A 16,699-nucleotide genomic window follows, 5' to 3' on the forward strand; every position below is an offset into this window, starting at 1 on the left:
GACATAAATATAAAAAATTATTGCGTATCTAAATTTAAAGTGTTTAAAGTGCTTAAAAGATGAGAAAGAAGACTCTTCTCTATTGTGTTCCACTATTTCAATATTATTCTGACTAAAACGAAAAAACTCAGATGGTTACATAGTTATATAGACTCTGACCACATTGAAAAAAAAATCCTTTAAATAGGGTAATTTTTCAAGAAGGTGTAGAAGCTGCAAGTGGCAACCAATGGCATGATTTGCAACTAATAAGACCTTGCATTATCTTAAAAAGTTACCTATTTGGAACAGTGCTCCAGGAAATCTAATTTGAGATCATTTAAATGTCAGTAAATTAAGGGGCCCGGATGATTAAATACAGTGTACAGATATTAAAAGCTGCAAGGATGAAGGGCAAGAACATTATTCTCATTCTGATTAAGAATTGCTACACAGAGGTCTTTTCTTACTGCAGTAGATATTAAAAGCTATACCTTTTGTTATACATTTCTGAAAACTCAATAGTGGATTAGGAAACACAGAGGGAAGAAAGAATAATACATTTTGATATCCTTAAGACCTTAAGCACTTTCCCTCACTTTTAAAGTAAAATTCATTGAAAACTCAATCGGGAGAAGGTGGTGTAAAATTCTTGGGATTTGCAGTTATGGCTTCCACTCCAAGATTCCCTTGTGGCCACATTGAATTAATATTTAAAAATTTTATTGAATGATTATACCCTGAGCAACAGATGCAGAGGGAGAAAGAATCCACAGTAGCATGAGGTGTAATTCTTTTGAGGGGTGTTTCAGTATAGGGCAAATGTTCTGGAACTTTCGTAAGCCTAAAAATCACCTGGAGAACTTGTGAAAACGGGGATTTTCAGCACTCATCTGCAGAACTTCTGATTCTACAGGGTGGGGTCGCCCTGGAATCTGAATTGCTCTCAAGCATTCCAGATCATTCTGATCCACACTCTACAAAACACTGGTCTGGAGGAAGCAGAAGATATGTACAAAGAATTGTGGTTACAGTAGAGCTACAGAGCCTCATGGGTGTATTGGGGATGGGGAAGTGACTTGTGACTGGTGAAATTTAGGGAAGTCTGTGAAAGGATGCATGGTTTGAGCTGGGCAGGGCAGAACGGGTAGGACTGCTATATGTGGATATAGGGAGGTAGGTGGGGGGGAGAATCAGAGAGGAGGCATTCCAGGTGGAGGATTAGCAAGCAAAATGGTACATATGTGAAAGCAGTTGGGGCATGGCAAATAATCTGATATGGCTGGATTGTAAAATGCCTGCAGGATTGCAGTCAGAGACACAACAAAAGAGAACAGAGTATAGGCTGTGGAGTTCTTTGAAGGAGTCTGACTCCATTTTAAAGGCAACAGGAGTCTTTGAGGTCTTGTAAGAAGAAACATGGCATCATTACTTTTGCTTTCACTAGTGATGCATTAATTATTCACAACAACCCTTTAAGATTGGTGGTATCACGTCAGAACGGTGGACGTCTGTGAGGCCCAGGAATCCTGAAACCATGAATCAACCTGTATATGCTTTGAGACATGCTTTACATTTTTTTTTTTTCTGGAAGCCCGCAGCTACCCTAAAAATTGAATGTATTGTTGCGTAGACCTATGGCCAATAGTGGCAGAGTCTCCAAAGAACTATGCTTCGTGGTATTCTGGGAAAAACCTTTCAACTTGTTGGCTATACTATTCAGTGTGGCTGTATAGCTCATTGTGCTTTTGAATGTGTTGGTGGTGTTATGCGTTCTGGACCATCAATGGAGCCTACAATTCAAAATTCAGATATTGTCTTTGCAGAAAATCCTAGTTGACATTTTTGTAGTATCCAGAGAGGTGATATTGTGATTGCAAAAGCCTGAGTGATCCAAAATCAAATATTTATAAAAGAGTAGTTGGTTTGGAGGAAGACAAAATTCTCACCAATAGTCAATCAGATTTCTTTAAAGGTCATAGTTATGTGCCAACAGGTCACATTTAGTTAGAAGGTGATAATCTACAGAATTCTACACATTCCAGGTACTATGGACTTGTTCCATATGGACTGATAGGAAGATATATCTTCTTTAAGATTTGGCCTCTGATCAAGAGCTACAGATTTTCTGATGATCAGCAAGCGTGTATTCTTTTGATTTGATTATTGTCTAAGTGAATTTATTATGGTCACTGAAACCATGTACTTACTAATAAACTATTTGCTATTAAAAAAAAAGATGGCGGTGTCATCTCCATTTTACAGCTGAAGAAACTGAGGCTCAGAGAGATGAGATCTCTTGCCTGTGGTCTTATAGCCAGTACCGAGCAGTGTCAGAATTCGAACTCAAGTTCTCAAATACAGACCTGGGTGGTTGTATAGGAAACAGGGAGTCCTGTTCTTCAGAGGCAACCACTTTTATCTTTCTGCTTTTTTCCTGCTCTGGTATATATTTCTGTTGTTACCAAATCAAACTCAGGTTTGTGTGCCTGTGAGCTGGAGTTGGCACTTACCATCTGCCTCTACAAGGATTGAATCCTGAGCCACTGCAGCTGCTGACCCTCAACATGCTCTGAAAGGAATTCAGGGTGGAGATCAAGAGGGAGACCCTCTGTGCTCTGGGAAAACTTACAGAACATGTTTTTAGATAGATATTTTCAGTAGAAGCTTTTATGAACCCAATTCTTGCATCTCCTCCTATCTAGAAAAGCACTAAGATCCTTCATGGTGACATCTGCTCCTTATGACTAGCAGTAACTTTCATGGGACTTTCATGGGCTTGGTTGCATTTCTCCTGTGTTGCTGTGGCTGTGGCTGTGGCAGGCAGCTGTAGCTCTGATTTGACCCTTAGCCTGGGAACTGCTGCAGGTAGGGCCCTAAAAAGAAAAAAAAAGATGTGATGTGATTTATAATAAGAAATTTACATTTGATCTTCACCCTCTTTTCTGGCACAAAGCTCTTAAAGCCTTTGGAATTTCCCAAATTTCCTGTTGAGAGTCAACAGGTGTTTTTGTTATGTTAACGAGGTGAATTTTGGAAAGCCGCTGGACAGCCTTAGTGTTGGGGCTTATTGCGGTGGGGGGAACCAACCCTGGGAATAGAGGGTTGGGACTTTCAGTTCTGCCCTCTGACCTGTGGGGAGGGGAGACGGGCTGAAGAATGAGTTCAATCACCAATGGCCAATCATTTAATCAATTACACCCACGTCATGAAGCCTCCATAAAACCCCAAACGGATGGGATTTAGAGAGCTCCCAGTTTGAATAAGAATGCATCCATATGCCACCCTGCCAGGTCCCAAAGTCCACTGGAACAGAGGCTCCTTTGCTCTGGATGTTGTCTTAAGTATCTCTTCGTACTGGCTATTGATCCATATCCTCTAATATCCTTTGTAATAAACCAGTAAGCTAATAAGTACAATACTACCCCTTCTCCTTATAAGCACTTTCACGTTCCACGGTTGCAGTTTCACTTTCCATGGTTTCGGTTACCTGAGGTCAACCGCAGTCTGAAAAATCTTAAAAGGAAAATTCTGGAAATAAACAATTTGTAAGGTTTTTTGTTTTGGTTTGGTTTTGGTTTTCCTGCCTTTTAGGGCTACAACTGCAGCATATAGACGTTCCTAGGCTCAGGGTTACATCATCGGAGCTGTAGCTGCGGGTGGAACGCAGGATCCGAGCTGCTCTGTGACCTACACCACTGCTCACAACAACCGGATCCTTAACCCACTGGGGAGGCCAGGGTGGGAACCCGTTCCCTCATGGATACCAGTCAGTTTTGTGACTGCTGAGCCCCGACACCTGTTCCCCCATCCACGCTTTTTAACTTGCATACCCTTCTGAGTAGCGCAAGGAAATCTCGCGTTGTCCCATTTGGTCCCGCCCAGAACGCGCGTCCTCCCGTTGTCCTGGGCGTCCCACCCCCGAGTCAGCGAGTAGCCGGCTCCGTTATCAGAGCAACTGTCGGGGTGTGGCCGCGCTTGTGTCCAAGGGACCCTTAGTTTACTTCATAAGGGCCCCAAAGCGCAGAACTGGTGATGCTGGCAATTCGGATACACCAAAGAGAAGCCATACACTGTTCGCTTTAACTGAAAAGCAAAAAGCGAAAGTTCTCGACTTAATAAGGAAAGAAGAAACGTCGTATGCCGAGATTGCCAAGATCTGTGGTAAGAACAAATGTTCTTTCCGTGAACTGGTGAAGAGGAAAAGAGAATTCATGCTAGTTTTGCTGTCACAGTTTAGACTGCGAAAGTTACGGTCAGGGTGTGAAGTGCTTAGTTAAGATGGAAAAGGCATTCTGTTTGTGCAATAAGCTATTTTGAGACCACATTCACATAACTTTTATTATGGTATATTGTTCTAACTGTTCTATTTATCGTTAGTTGTTGCTGTTAATCTCTTACTGTTACTCGTTTACATAGTAGACTGTCACAGGTATGTGTGGCACAGGAAAAAGCCTGGTATACATAGAGTTCGGTGCTGTCACAGTGTCAGGCATCCCCTGGGGATGCTTGGAATGTATCTCCCGCACATATGGGGTGAAACGCTGTAAAGTATTTCTCTGACTTCTGTGAGCCGCTCCAGCAAATTCTTTGAACCCAAAGTCATTGGAATCTCCAGTTTATAGGGGGTCCGTCGAAGCGTAGGTAACAACCTGGGCTCGCTATTGGCCTCTGAAGTGGCGGGCAGCCCTTCACCTGTGGAATCTGATTGAGTTGAATTGGTCAAACGCCTAGCTCATGGGGAGAATTGCTGGCTGGTGTGGGGAAAAGCCACACATCTGATGTTGGAAGTTTTGTGAGTGTGGTAGTAGTGTGAGAGTAAAGGAGAAACAGAGGAGGGAATGGACAGAGTTTTTCCAACTTGGAAGGATTTATGGGGGATAACTTTTTATGATACTTTGCATCTTTGAGAAGGTATTCTGATTTAATACTTGATATAAGTTTGTGGTGAGTACTAAGTGGTGCTCTTAAGATGGAAACATACTCTTTGGGAATTTTCCTTGTGTTATTTTTTTGATTTTCTGTGCCTTTGTTTTCCTTATTTTCAGTTGCTCAAACTTCTATTATTTGGGTGTGGCTTCCACTCAATTGACTCTTTAATTTCCTTATATTAACTCACTTTATTCTATCTCTCGGTCTTTAGTTCTACTTTTGGGAAATATTCTCAATTTTATCTTTCACCACCTTTAAAGGATTTTAAAATGTGGCCAGTATGCTTTACATTTCGAAGAGCTTGCTCTTAATCTCTAATCATTATTGTTTTTCCTTTTAAAAAATATCCTGGATTCAGGAATTCCCATTGTGGCTCATCAGCTTAAGAACCTCACTTGTATCCATGAGGATGTGGGTTCGGTCCCTGGCCTCGGTCAGTGGGTTTAAGGATCTGGCATTGCTGTGAGCTGCAGGTTAGGTTGCAGATGCGGCTCGGATCTGCCATTGCTGTGGCTGTGGTGGCAGCTCCAATTCAGCTCCTAGTCCAGGAACTTCCATGTGCCCCAGGTGTGGCCCTAAAAAGAAAAAAAAATCCTGAATTCAACATTTTCTTAGATTCAATAAGTATTTCTAATCTCTCAGGGTATTAATTATAAATATTTTGAAGACTTTTTTTCCCCCTACTTTATGGTTTGTCTAGTTCCAGTGAGTTGTTTATCTGGGTTTTTATATTGGAGACTTCCTTTAGATTGGCTCTCCATTGTATTTAATGGCTAGGCACAAAAAAATGATGATCTCTTTGTATGTCAGTGGTGTTTTTGACTGCTAGTCTTCATTGTAAGGCAGTTATTAAGGGACCAGCTGTCAGTATCTGTCAGTAGAGAGAAATGCCCCAATCTTCCTGGGTCATAGAAATAAACTTGGCTAAGAGCATTCTGGGAGCCAAGCAGGGAAAGGGGGCTTTTGAGTCTCCTTGGCATTCAGTATTTAGACTTTCATTCAAGTCCTTTGTGTTCAGCCTGGTGTCCCTAAATTCTTTAATTTCTCCAGCATATAAATGTAAACTTCCCTTCTGTCCATACAGAGGAGAGATGGCCTGGGTTTGTAAGGAGGAAAAGGAGAGGGGTGAGTAGTTGTGTTTCTTAGGCAGATTTTCAGCCCCACAGTTCACTTCCTGAAAAAAACAGAACAAGATCTGTCTTTGCCTACCTTTGCCTCTTTTCTTTCCACAAATATTTATTGAGTGGCTAGTATGTTGCAGAATCTACGTAGGATAAAATGGCGAATAAAGATAAATGTGATCTTTGCCCTCGTGGAGCTTAAAAAGGGACCCTAACTAATGGCACAAATTAATGTAGAGTTATAGCTAAGACAAGGGATAAGAAGGAAAAGAGGTAAAACTAAAAACAATAACAAGAGCAATAATAACCCTAACAGCTAATTGGCTCTTATTCCTATCTTGTATGAATGTGTATTGAGAGATTTGACCTAGTTAGAAAGTTTAGAAGCTTTAGCTGAGATCTGAAAGGCAAAAAGGAATTAATTAGGGGACAGTGGGGTGGGAGCATAAATAGCCTTAAGGCAGAGGGAGCAACTTGTGGCGAATACCTGCAGTGGGAAGCAGTCTAGAGAGGCCTGAAAGAAGGCTAGTTGTGGCCTGGGAGGAGAGTGAAGCTACACAGAGCTGTGACTATATTAATATTCACTCATTAAAGGTCTAAGTTTAAAGCCAAGTTTTTCCTTAAGCCTTTAAATTTAGCATAAAGCTTTGTTACTCTATTTATAAATCTCGTATTTTTGTACAGAATTTAAAAAAAACCCACTTTCACTTGTTTTTTGATTAATTCTTAATAGATTTTTCCCTTACATTTTTTACCCTAAGAACATTTGAAAATTTAACAAATTTGATTCCCATAAACACTTCAAATACATGACAGGCTAAACTTACATACTTAATAAGCAAAATGTTTCTAATATATAATTCTATAGTAATGCTGATAGCCTGTAGTAATCCTGATAAATTTATTTTTTTATTTTTTATTTATTTTTATTTTTTGTCTTTTTTTGCTATTTCTTGGGCCGCTCCTGCGGCATATGGAGGTTCCCAGGCTAGGGGTCAAATCGGAGCTGTAGCCGCCGGCCTATGCCAGAGCCACAGCAACTCAGGATCCGAGCTGCGTTTGCCACCTACACCACAGCTCACGGCAACACCGGATCGTTAACCCACTGAGCAAGGCCAGGGATCAAACCCACAACCTCATGGTTCCTAGTCGGATTCGTTTCCGATGCGCCACGACGGGAACTCCCCTGATAAATTTAATTAGCCAAAGTTCTAATGACCTAAATCTCATTCTGATGCTCATTCAAACTTTGTATATACACATAACAAAATTTTCTTATTCCTTTCAGTAGTTTAATGATAAACAGTTCAAATTAAAGATATAATTTTAGAATTTCTAATAGGTCAATTTCTATTAAATGTCTCAGATGCCCTAAATTGCAAACAAATAAACAGATTATCTAGATAATTACAAAATGTATTCCTAAAATGAAAACAGTTATTTACTGAGGGTTTGATTTGCTTCAATATATAAATACTTATTTCTGCATCTCACTGACTATTAGGGTCGCCAGATTTAGCAAATAAAAATATGAGACCTAGTTAAATTTGAATTTCAGGCGAACAATGAATAACTTTTTAGTAATGTGAAATTTGATTTAAATGGGTGTCCTGTATTTTATCTGGCAGCCCTACTGGGTTTGCAAAACCAGTCACCTTAATAGGAGAACAGAGTTAAACCACTTCTGATGGGCTGCACTTACTTAATCAAAGACTTTTGGTCATAGTATTGTTATAGGGTCAAAGATTTGTGACTGTAATGTTACAGATTAGGGATTTTAATCAGAAATTATAGAGATCTGGGTTCTACTTCATGGATGATTCTACCCAAGTCACAGTTTAACATGCTGAGCTATTTCGAATTATCTGAATTTGACCTATGATGTCAGTGGTGACCCCAAGCCCATGCATTTTAACTGGGACATAGCTTTGCAGCCAGGGACATCATCAATTCTTTGGATGTCTTCTAGATTTCACCATCATCTAATTTTTATTGCATCTGGTTTTAACTTTTTATATCATTTGAGTTGATGGAATGATATGATTTGAAGTGATGGAATTCAGCCACCACCTGACCCAAATCTGACCATGCAAGGTCTTAGAGGTCATTGGAATAATTTGGCTTCGTGCCCAAAGAGAAATGGGGAACCATCAAAGAGTTTAAGCAATAGTGTGATGTGGCCAGATTTTTGTTTTTCAAAAAAAGTCACACTGGTTCCTGCATGGAGAATAAATAGGAGAGGTTTGAAGTGAGTAATGGAGACTATTTATGAGGCTTTTGCAGTAGAGGAACTGAGAGTTGATAGTGAACGTGGTTGATGCTAAGGGAGGAACAGGACAAATTTGAGCTATTTGCAGGCAGAATCAATAGGACGTGGTGATGAGTTGAATATAGACAGTAAGAGAGAGGGAGGGATCAAGCATGACTCCCAGGTGTTCTGGTGCGAGTGACTGGATGAGTATTAGCACCATTCACCCGGATAAGAAACAAGTGGAGAGGAGAAGAGCTGTTTGTTTTAAATTTTTGTTTTTTGTTTGTTTGTTTTGCTCTGTTTTGGCAAGAGATGGGAGAAACAAGGAGTGCAGTCTGGTCATACTAAGTTAAAGATACATATGGGGCACACACGTGGAGATGGTCAGGAAACATCTAGAAATGCATTTCTGGATCATCCTTTAGTTTCCATCTATAACTAGAGAATCCAGAACTTCCCAAAGCAACATAATTACAATGCATGTTTTTAAAGGCTTTCTACCTGGCCGTGTTTCTCCATGGAAACCTGTAATGTGCGGTGTGTCCAAAATCAGTTTTAGCATATAGCTACTACTCTGAACTTGAGCATTTCTGTTCTCTTGTTGGTTGGTGATGACGTTTTTAAAATGTCATTTCACTGATAGATTCAGGATTGTACCCCTAATTTTTGTATTTATTTGAATGACGTGTATTTGTTTCAACCAATATCCAGAAGAACACTGTTTATATGACTTAATTTAGTCTTGAATTTGGTACCTTGTTACTCTGTTTAACGATGCCAAGCTATTTAGAAAAAGTAGGTAAATAATAAATCTTTAAGCTTGGATGGCCTGTTTACAGTCAGTTGACTTCTACCTTCAGGAAATTAATGAACTCTATCCCTTCTGTGACAACAGATTTTACTCAGTTCTTTTCAGGTTGTTGCAAAGAATTCTTGTACCTTTTTCAATTAGCCAGGACTGCCTGATGATGTTTTTAACATAGGGAACCTCCACTCTTTAAGGCATAGCTTTGTGGTTTGTACGCTTTGCTGGTTATGCTTTATGTAGACAGTGGCTTGAATAATATTTTGACCTATTTTTCACTTTGTTTTTCCAAGCCCATACATCTCTCATTCTTATTCAGAATAAGCAGTTGGAGCTGTTCATGGCAGTTTTCATTCATTCTTCTATTTATTTATTTATTTATTTTGTGTAGGATATCTTGGGATGTTTGCAAGGATAGAGCCCTAAAAATAGCTTGTCTCTAAAATGAACTTTTATAACACTATGCTAATTATTTTGATTTTTATTCGGCTCTGGAAAACCATTCATCTGTTCTAGTCAAGCTATTTTTCTGATTACTGAAAATGAGACTATAATTATTATTTATTAACTACCACCAGTACTTTTTCTGGGATACAAAGTATTGCTATTTCTATACAATACAACTTTTGACTAATTAATTAGAATGTATGCTCATATTATCAAGAATGTTTATGTCTATATTTGGAAAGAGGACAGGAACACATTTAGACTTCTTAACATGTAAATTCTTTGCGGGCCTGGTTCCATAGCTAGTCTGGGCCTTAACAAATGATCTGGAGAGTAAACTGCTTACTGATAATAGATGATGAATAACTCTTAACTATTTAGTGTCTGGTAACCTGAAATCTTTCTTCCCAAATGATGAGTGGTTAGTAGAAAATAAAAGATAAACCATGATATCATTAAATAGTTAATCAAGTTGCTTGTGATGTAGTTTTCAGGAACCAGAAAAGTATAGCAAGGAGCCCTTCCAACCTTGTGGTTAGTTTTTGGAGTGCTCTGTTGACTAAAGCAAGACCAGAGGTAAGATGATTACAAATTTCAATGGAATCAAGCCAGAAAAGGGTGGAAGACAGAATCAGAGACAGGAGAAAAATTTAAAAAGCAGGCCTTGAGAACAGTAGTCCAGAGGCAACGTGTGAGATGCAGATAATACCAAAGAGGTGTCAAGGAAGAGGAGTAGCAGGTCTAAGTGAGGCTGCAGTACTGTAAGATACCACTTTGACTGGAACCAGCATCTACCTAGGCTTAAATTTTCCCTTTACTCACCTGGTCGTAGGAAAATCCTCAAGAGGTCATAGGTGCAGTTTGAGGGAAACACTAATATGACATGAGGCAGATCAAGACAGTAACCACTCGGCTCATGCAGCTTATTTGTGCCTTCAGTGGCTGGAAGTTAGACACTTGGCCATTTGAAGTCCACTAGGCAACCAGGCTATGATTTTTGCTGGATGATTGACATTATGTAGGAGAATAATGGTGCTGCAACATGGTGGGGCAAAGAAGAGTGTGAAAGGAGCTTGAGGGAATTGCAGGGGTAGCTTTGTTGTTCTACAGTGCCCACAGGTAGAGCATAGTGGTCCATTACTGAAATTATATGAGTAGGGCAACTGAGAGCTCAGATCCCTCAGGAATAAAAACTTGTTCATACCCCTGCAATCCCACTTGTGGGTATATATCTGGAGAAAACTATAATTTGAGAAGATACATGAACCTCAGTGTTCAGTGCAGCACTATTTATAGTAGCTGAGATATGGAAGCAACCTTAATGTCCATTTACAGAGGAATGGATAAAGAAGATGTGATACACACACACACACACACACACACACACACACACACACACAGTGGAATACTACTCAGCCATAAAAAGAACAAAATAATGCCACTTGCAGCAACATGGATGCAACTAGAGATTATCATTATTAAGTGAAGTCAGTCAGAAAGAGAAAGACAAATACTGTATGCCATCACTTATGTGTGGAATCTAAAATGTGGCACAAGTGAACCGACCTACAAAACAGAAACAGACTCAGACATAGACAACAGACTTGTGGTTGTCAAGGGGGTAGGGGAATGGAGGAGGGATGGACTGGGATTTGGGGATCCGCAGATGCAAACTATTGCATAAAGAATGGATAAACAGCAAGGTCCTACTGTATAGCCCAGGGAACTATATTCAATATGCTATGATAAAGCATAATGGAATAGAAAATAAGAAAGAATATATATATGCACAAAATATACATATAACCGAAATGCTTTGCTGTACAGCAGAAATTAACACATTGCAAATCACTATACTTCAATAAAATAAGTTTTAAAAAAAGAAATAAAAGGAAAATTGGATTAAACAGGTAAACATCCTAAATAGCAAATCACTGCTTCCCAGGAGTATTGATAGGTACTGGAAAAATGGTCCTTATAAAGTCTTATGAATTATATATTTTTTGCATATTTAATGCAAATGATATCGAGTGGCAAGTGTTTAAATAGTAATATCCCAAACTAGTTTGCCTTGGTCTGAGGTGGACTATATTTCATTGTGTTACCCAGGAGGTATCAGAGCAGTTTACAAAAGGAAAATCTTTTACATTTGGATTCCAAGCAGAAAGAAACTTCTGGCCAAAGTGGGTATAAACTCCTGCTTCCTCTCTGTCCCCACCCTTCACCCCCAACCCTTGTTACTGTATTCAGAACCATGTGGTCTGTTGGGGAAATAACAGTTATCTAAAAGTCCACAGACACAGAATGTTTAGGTTAAGAAAATATAGTTTTACCCCTAATCCCCACCTTCTATTCCTCTCCTGAGGTCTTTGTCCTTGTTCCCGTGGCCTGTAATGGGGTGAGCCTATGTCCCGAATCTGTCCTATCATAGGCTGATGGCAGACATCACTAATCAATTATGGCATGCTTCCCCATTGGGCTAGACTGGTTATACACTCCTCAGCACAGTGCTCCAGATAGCTACTACGAATTGTTTGGATTGGAAGTTGAGATGAAACCTATTTGATATCTTGGGTCTCTAGTATCAAGAAAAAGAATTAGAAACAACCATAGGAAGGCCTGATCATCTGCTCAGTCATTTCTTAGTAGGCTGACAGCAAAAGTATAAGGGTAGACAGCTGTGTCTATATATTCTAATGATGGGAGACCAAAAAATAAATGCAAAGTGAGGGCAGTAGAGCAGAGAGACAATAAGCCATTAACTAAATGAGGGCAGTGTTTTTCTAATTCACCCAGTATGAGGAAGGACTGCTTTATAAGTACCCATAGTGTTAAATCAATAGGTTATTATCCCATTTGATAAAAATGACCAATTAAGAAATGCAAGAAAGTACAATTATATGGCCACTCATCACCTAGACAAAAAGTAGGGTGATTACAGGCATAAAATAAAACACACTACAGCATGGTTAGAAAGTACTTCAATTACACTATGGGATTATAATACAAATAATTAACGATAAAAATAAATAAGAATACCAGAAGCTAGGAAAGAAAAACCTACCAATTTTCCTTAATGTTAACTCTAAATAAAACTTTAGCCATTATTGAGCTACATCAGCTATGCTACTAACCATCAGCATCAGTGGAGTCAAGAGTTTTCAGACCCAGCTGTCTTTTCCAGCTCCACCAGCCCCATGCTTTTTTTTTTTTTCTTTTTTTTTTTTTTTTTTTTTTTTTTTCCTGTACCCACAGCATATGGAAGTCCCCAGGCCAGGGATGGAATCTGAGCTGCAGCTGTGACTTAGGCCACAGATGTGGCAACACCAGATCCTTAACCCACTGCATCATGGCAGGAACTCCAGTAACGCCATACTTTCTGAAAGCACATTAATGAGAAAGCGCTCTATACTGTTCACCTGCTTCCTTTGATAGAAACCAAGGGCCGAAGACTTGATTATCTAAATCCAGTGAAGACTTTTATCTCAGCAATGTTGCAAAAGACAAATACGGTACTTAAATAAAAAATCAGAAACCTTCAAAACTTCAAAACTGTTCCATTAGAGGAGTTCCTGTTGTGGCTCAGCAGGTTACAGACCTGGCTAGTATCCATGAGGATGCAGGTTTAATCCCTGGCCTCGCTCCGTGGGTTAAAGATAGGGCATTGCTGCAAGCTGCAGCATAGGTAGTAGATTGCGGCTTGGGTCTGTGTGGCCGTGGTGTAGGTCAGCAGCTGCAGCTCTGATTTGACTCCCAGCCTGGGAACTTCCATATACCACAGGTGCAGCCCTAAAAAGAAAAATAAATAAATAAATAAATAAACTGTTCCATTAGAAAACCGCATACTAATTCAAACTATGTAACAGGGAAATGAAATGTTTTTGGAATTCCTTCCAGGGAATGGCTTCAAAGCATGCTTATGAGCCAAAGAATTAAACATAATCTTGTAATATCATAATTTACTTTTTAACTTAAAAAATTGATATCTAGTTTACTCTATCTTTTGACTGTCCTTGGGTATGAAAAACTTTTGGTAGTTTATAAAAGGTAATTCATCGTTAAGAACCAAAGGGGTTCAAACTAAGTCCCCAGTGTTTGAAGATCCTAATGAAGAGGCCCTCCGCCGATACTTTGTGCAATAGTTGCTTCCCTGAAATGTGTGTAGCTTCACCATGTAAAAAAATGTGTAGTATTCATTCGTTTATTTATTTACTTAGTTATTCAACAAATGTATACTGATACCTATTCTCCAGGTAGATTTCAGTTAGATGCTGGAGGTGCAGGAGTAAACAAAAAAAAGACAAAGGTTTCTGCCTTCATTTAGCATATAGAATGGTGAGATGAGACCAACAATAGACAATAAGCATAATAAATAACATACAGTGTGTCAAAGGTGATAAATGCAATAAACAAAAGGCAAAGTGGGGGAGGGGAGTGGGTGCTATGAAGTTTGGGAGTGGAAATTGTGGTCATGCAAAGGAGGAAATTTGAGATAGGCTTTAAAGTAGGGAGAGAGTCTGCCTTCTGGATATCGGGGCTAACTGCTCTAGGCAGGGGGAGAAGTAGAGAACATGGCTGACACCACGAAGGAACACAAAATCAATGAGGATGAAGCGGATTGAATAAAGGGGAGGGTAAAGAAGGCACAGTAGTAACCAAGGCGGCCAGATTATGTAGAGTTATATAGGTCTCTTGGCTTTTACCCGAAATAGTTTGGGGAGCCATTGCAAGGTTTGGAGCAGAGGTGCTACATGGCTTGATTTGTATCTAAAAGAATCGCTCTGAGAGTTTTAGTATGTCTGAGTAGTTCCGATTGGACCCGGTCCTCCTAACAACTATAAAGTCTGGAAAAAATTGAATGTAGAGGAAAGTGAACAAAGGTGGGGTTTAGGGGGCACATGGAGGGGTTGACACTTGACAGAAACAATGGTATGGGGTCAGAACCCTGTTTTAAGGTTTTAGCCGAAGAACAGGCTGAATGTAGTACCATAAAGTAGCTAAAACTCTGATAGAAAAACCTGCAGTCTTTCCAGCCTAAAGAATTAGACTACAGAGTGGGAAGTCGGCCTCAGCATCTCTGGCTGACCCCTGAAACACACATGTGCAGGGCAGACTCAGCAGCTGAGCTAAAGTTTAAAAAAAAATAGGGAAGAAATTAAATGAGACTTGAACTATAGCCCAAGAGACAGACTTGGTGGACCATCAAGGAGCACACGTACTTATGGCCAAGAGAGAAGTCCTTACTAAAGACCTACCCTTTATTCTGAGATCAAAAGGGTAAGGAGGAGCAAGCCATGTGAAGGCAAGAGGGGCTGGGGAAGGGAGAAATAGAATTCCAGGCTTTGGAAACACCATGGCCAGAAACTCAAAAGCAGGAAAGAGCCTGGTGTCTTCCAGGAAATGCAAGGAGGCCAAAATGTGGAATCTGTTACTGGGGGAAACTGGCTCATTTATAGTAAAACAGTGAATGCTGTAAATATGAGATAAGGACAAGGCATTAAGGTTGAGCTCTCTCCTCAAGATGTTGATAATCATATCAGGAAGGTGAAAGCACTAATGTCAATGAAACAACTCAACTTGAATCCTGGCCAGCATGTGGTTGGCCAGTGCTTTGCGTTTTCAGATCACATTTGCAGGAATCATCTTATTTGATCCTCACAATAGCCCTATGAGGCAGGTACTCTTATTGCTGCTATGCTTATTTCACCTGGTTATTTTTTTCTCTCTTTGCCCTGTGAGGGCATGGGTCATATCTGTTCTCCTACTGCTGTGCCCCAGCAGCAGGCACAGCTTTGAGTTCAGAAAAGTGCTCAATAAATCTTTGTCAAATGCATGAGTTTAACAGATTAGAAACTCAAGGTTTTGAGGGGAAAGGACTTAAATGCTCAAGGGAACATAGCATGTCCATGACAGAATCACCTAGAATTCCTGCCGCTAGTTTCCTGGGCCAGTATTATAACTTGGCCAGTGATTCTCAAATCTCTCTCCCTCTCTTTATCTTCACTCCTCTTCTCCCTTTTTTCCTCCTATCCTTTCTTCCTTTTTCCTTTCCTTTCTTCTTCCTTTATTTCCTTCAAGCAGCAGAACTTTTTGTTTTGTTTTCTTTTCTTGTGGGGGGCATGCCTGCAACAGGCAATTTCTAGGCCAGGACTCAACCCTGTGCCCCAGCAGTAACCAGAGTCTTAGCAGTGATAATGCTGGATCCTTAACCCAATTGAGCCACCAGGGAATTCTAGAACCCTTTGTTATTAAACAAAATTTTTCTCACTTGGTTATGGAAACAAAAACTTCAGTTATAAATACATTACAAACATTTTATAACTTCAATTTTATAGGATTTAGTATGTCAGTCACTGAGAAAATAATGACAGTTCTGATGGACATAGAAATTAGACATCAGGCGTCTGGATGATGGTGGCAGTCATATGACAGTCTTGCTGTCCAATTTATTAAGGAATTTTGTTTTGAATGCCCAGTATAAAAAAATCTGGGTGAATCCAAAGAAGTGTAGTAGTTGAAAATGGTAACAGGTGTTAGATAGCATATGCCAACAATCTCAGACTGCTTAAACTCCACTGATCCGGCAACATGAAAGAGGTTTAGGAAAGGACATCTTTATTTTAAATTTGAATCACTAGCAACATCTAACTGTTAACTCCCATGCCATACTGTTAATATAAAAGTCTGACAAGAAGCCCCTCTGGAAAGCCTGCTGCAATTCTTTATAGTATGACAATAGTTTTATAATGCAGCATGTTATATGTACCTTTGAAATTGCACAACTGACTATCATGTCGAAAGTGAGAACAAGCATTGATGATGTGACGGTGCCCTGTCTTGCATTTCATTGGGTCCAGTACATGTGCTCTGTGATCCTCTTCTTGTACAATTTTGTGTGAGTGAACCCGTACAGGTCTGAAATAAAACGGTGACTCGAAACCTATTACTTCTCTCATCAGTGATGTATGTCCGAGAAGTTCACATCCATACTAGATCTGACAAGAAGAGTTATATTCTGAGATCTGCCCCCACACCTCTTCTGTACTACGTAAGGAAATACATCTCTGGCTTTCAGTGTGCTCAAACATGGTACATTTGGAGAGTGTTTTGTGTTTACTATAATTTAACAAAGAGTTTGGAGTCATTTTCTCAAATTAAATTCAA

At 39.7% G+C, this 16,699-nt stretch overlaps 1 protein-coding gene and 1 pseudogene across 1 annotated transcript in view; both read left to right on the forward strand.

Annotated features, from left to right (window-relative positions):
• Positions 1-1,516: 1,516 nt before the first annotated feature.
• LOC146394804 (mitochondrial inner membrane protease subunit 1 pseudogene) lies at positions 1,517-2,261 on the forward strand (annotated as a pseudogene).
• A 7-nt stretch (positions 2,262-2,268) lies between these two features.
• Positions 2,269-16,699, forward strand: part of LOC100524727 (uncharacterized) — a 42,284-nt gene continuing 27,853 nt past the window's right edge. Inside the window, exons 1-2 of the mRNA XM_085006990.1 lie at positions 2,269-2,355; positions 3,825-4,143. Of these exons, the coding sequence (XP_084863116.1) occupies positions 2,269-2,355; positions 3,825-4,143 (406 nt within the window). The remainder of the gene's footprint in view (positions 2,356-3,824; positions 4,144-16,699) is intronic.

This window comes from Sus scrofa, chromosome X (genome assembly GCF_054392235.1).
Source record: "Sus scrofa isolate SSC_HxYL_T2T_F1_AM1 chromosome X, Sscrofa_HxYL_maternal_Yorkshire_Landrace_v2.0, whole genome shotgun sequence".
NCBI lineage: Eukaryota > Metazoa > Chordata > Mammalia > Artiodactyla > Suidae > Sus > Sus scrofa.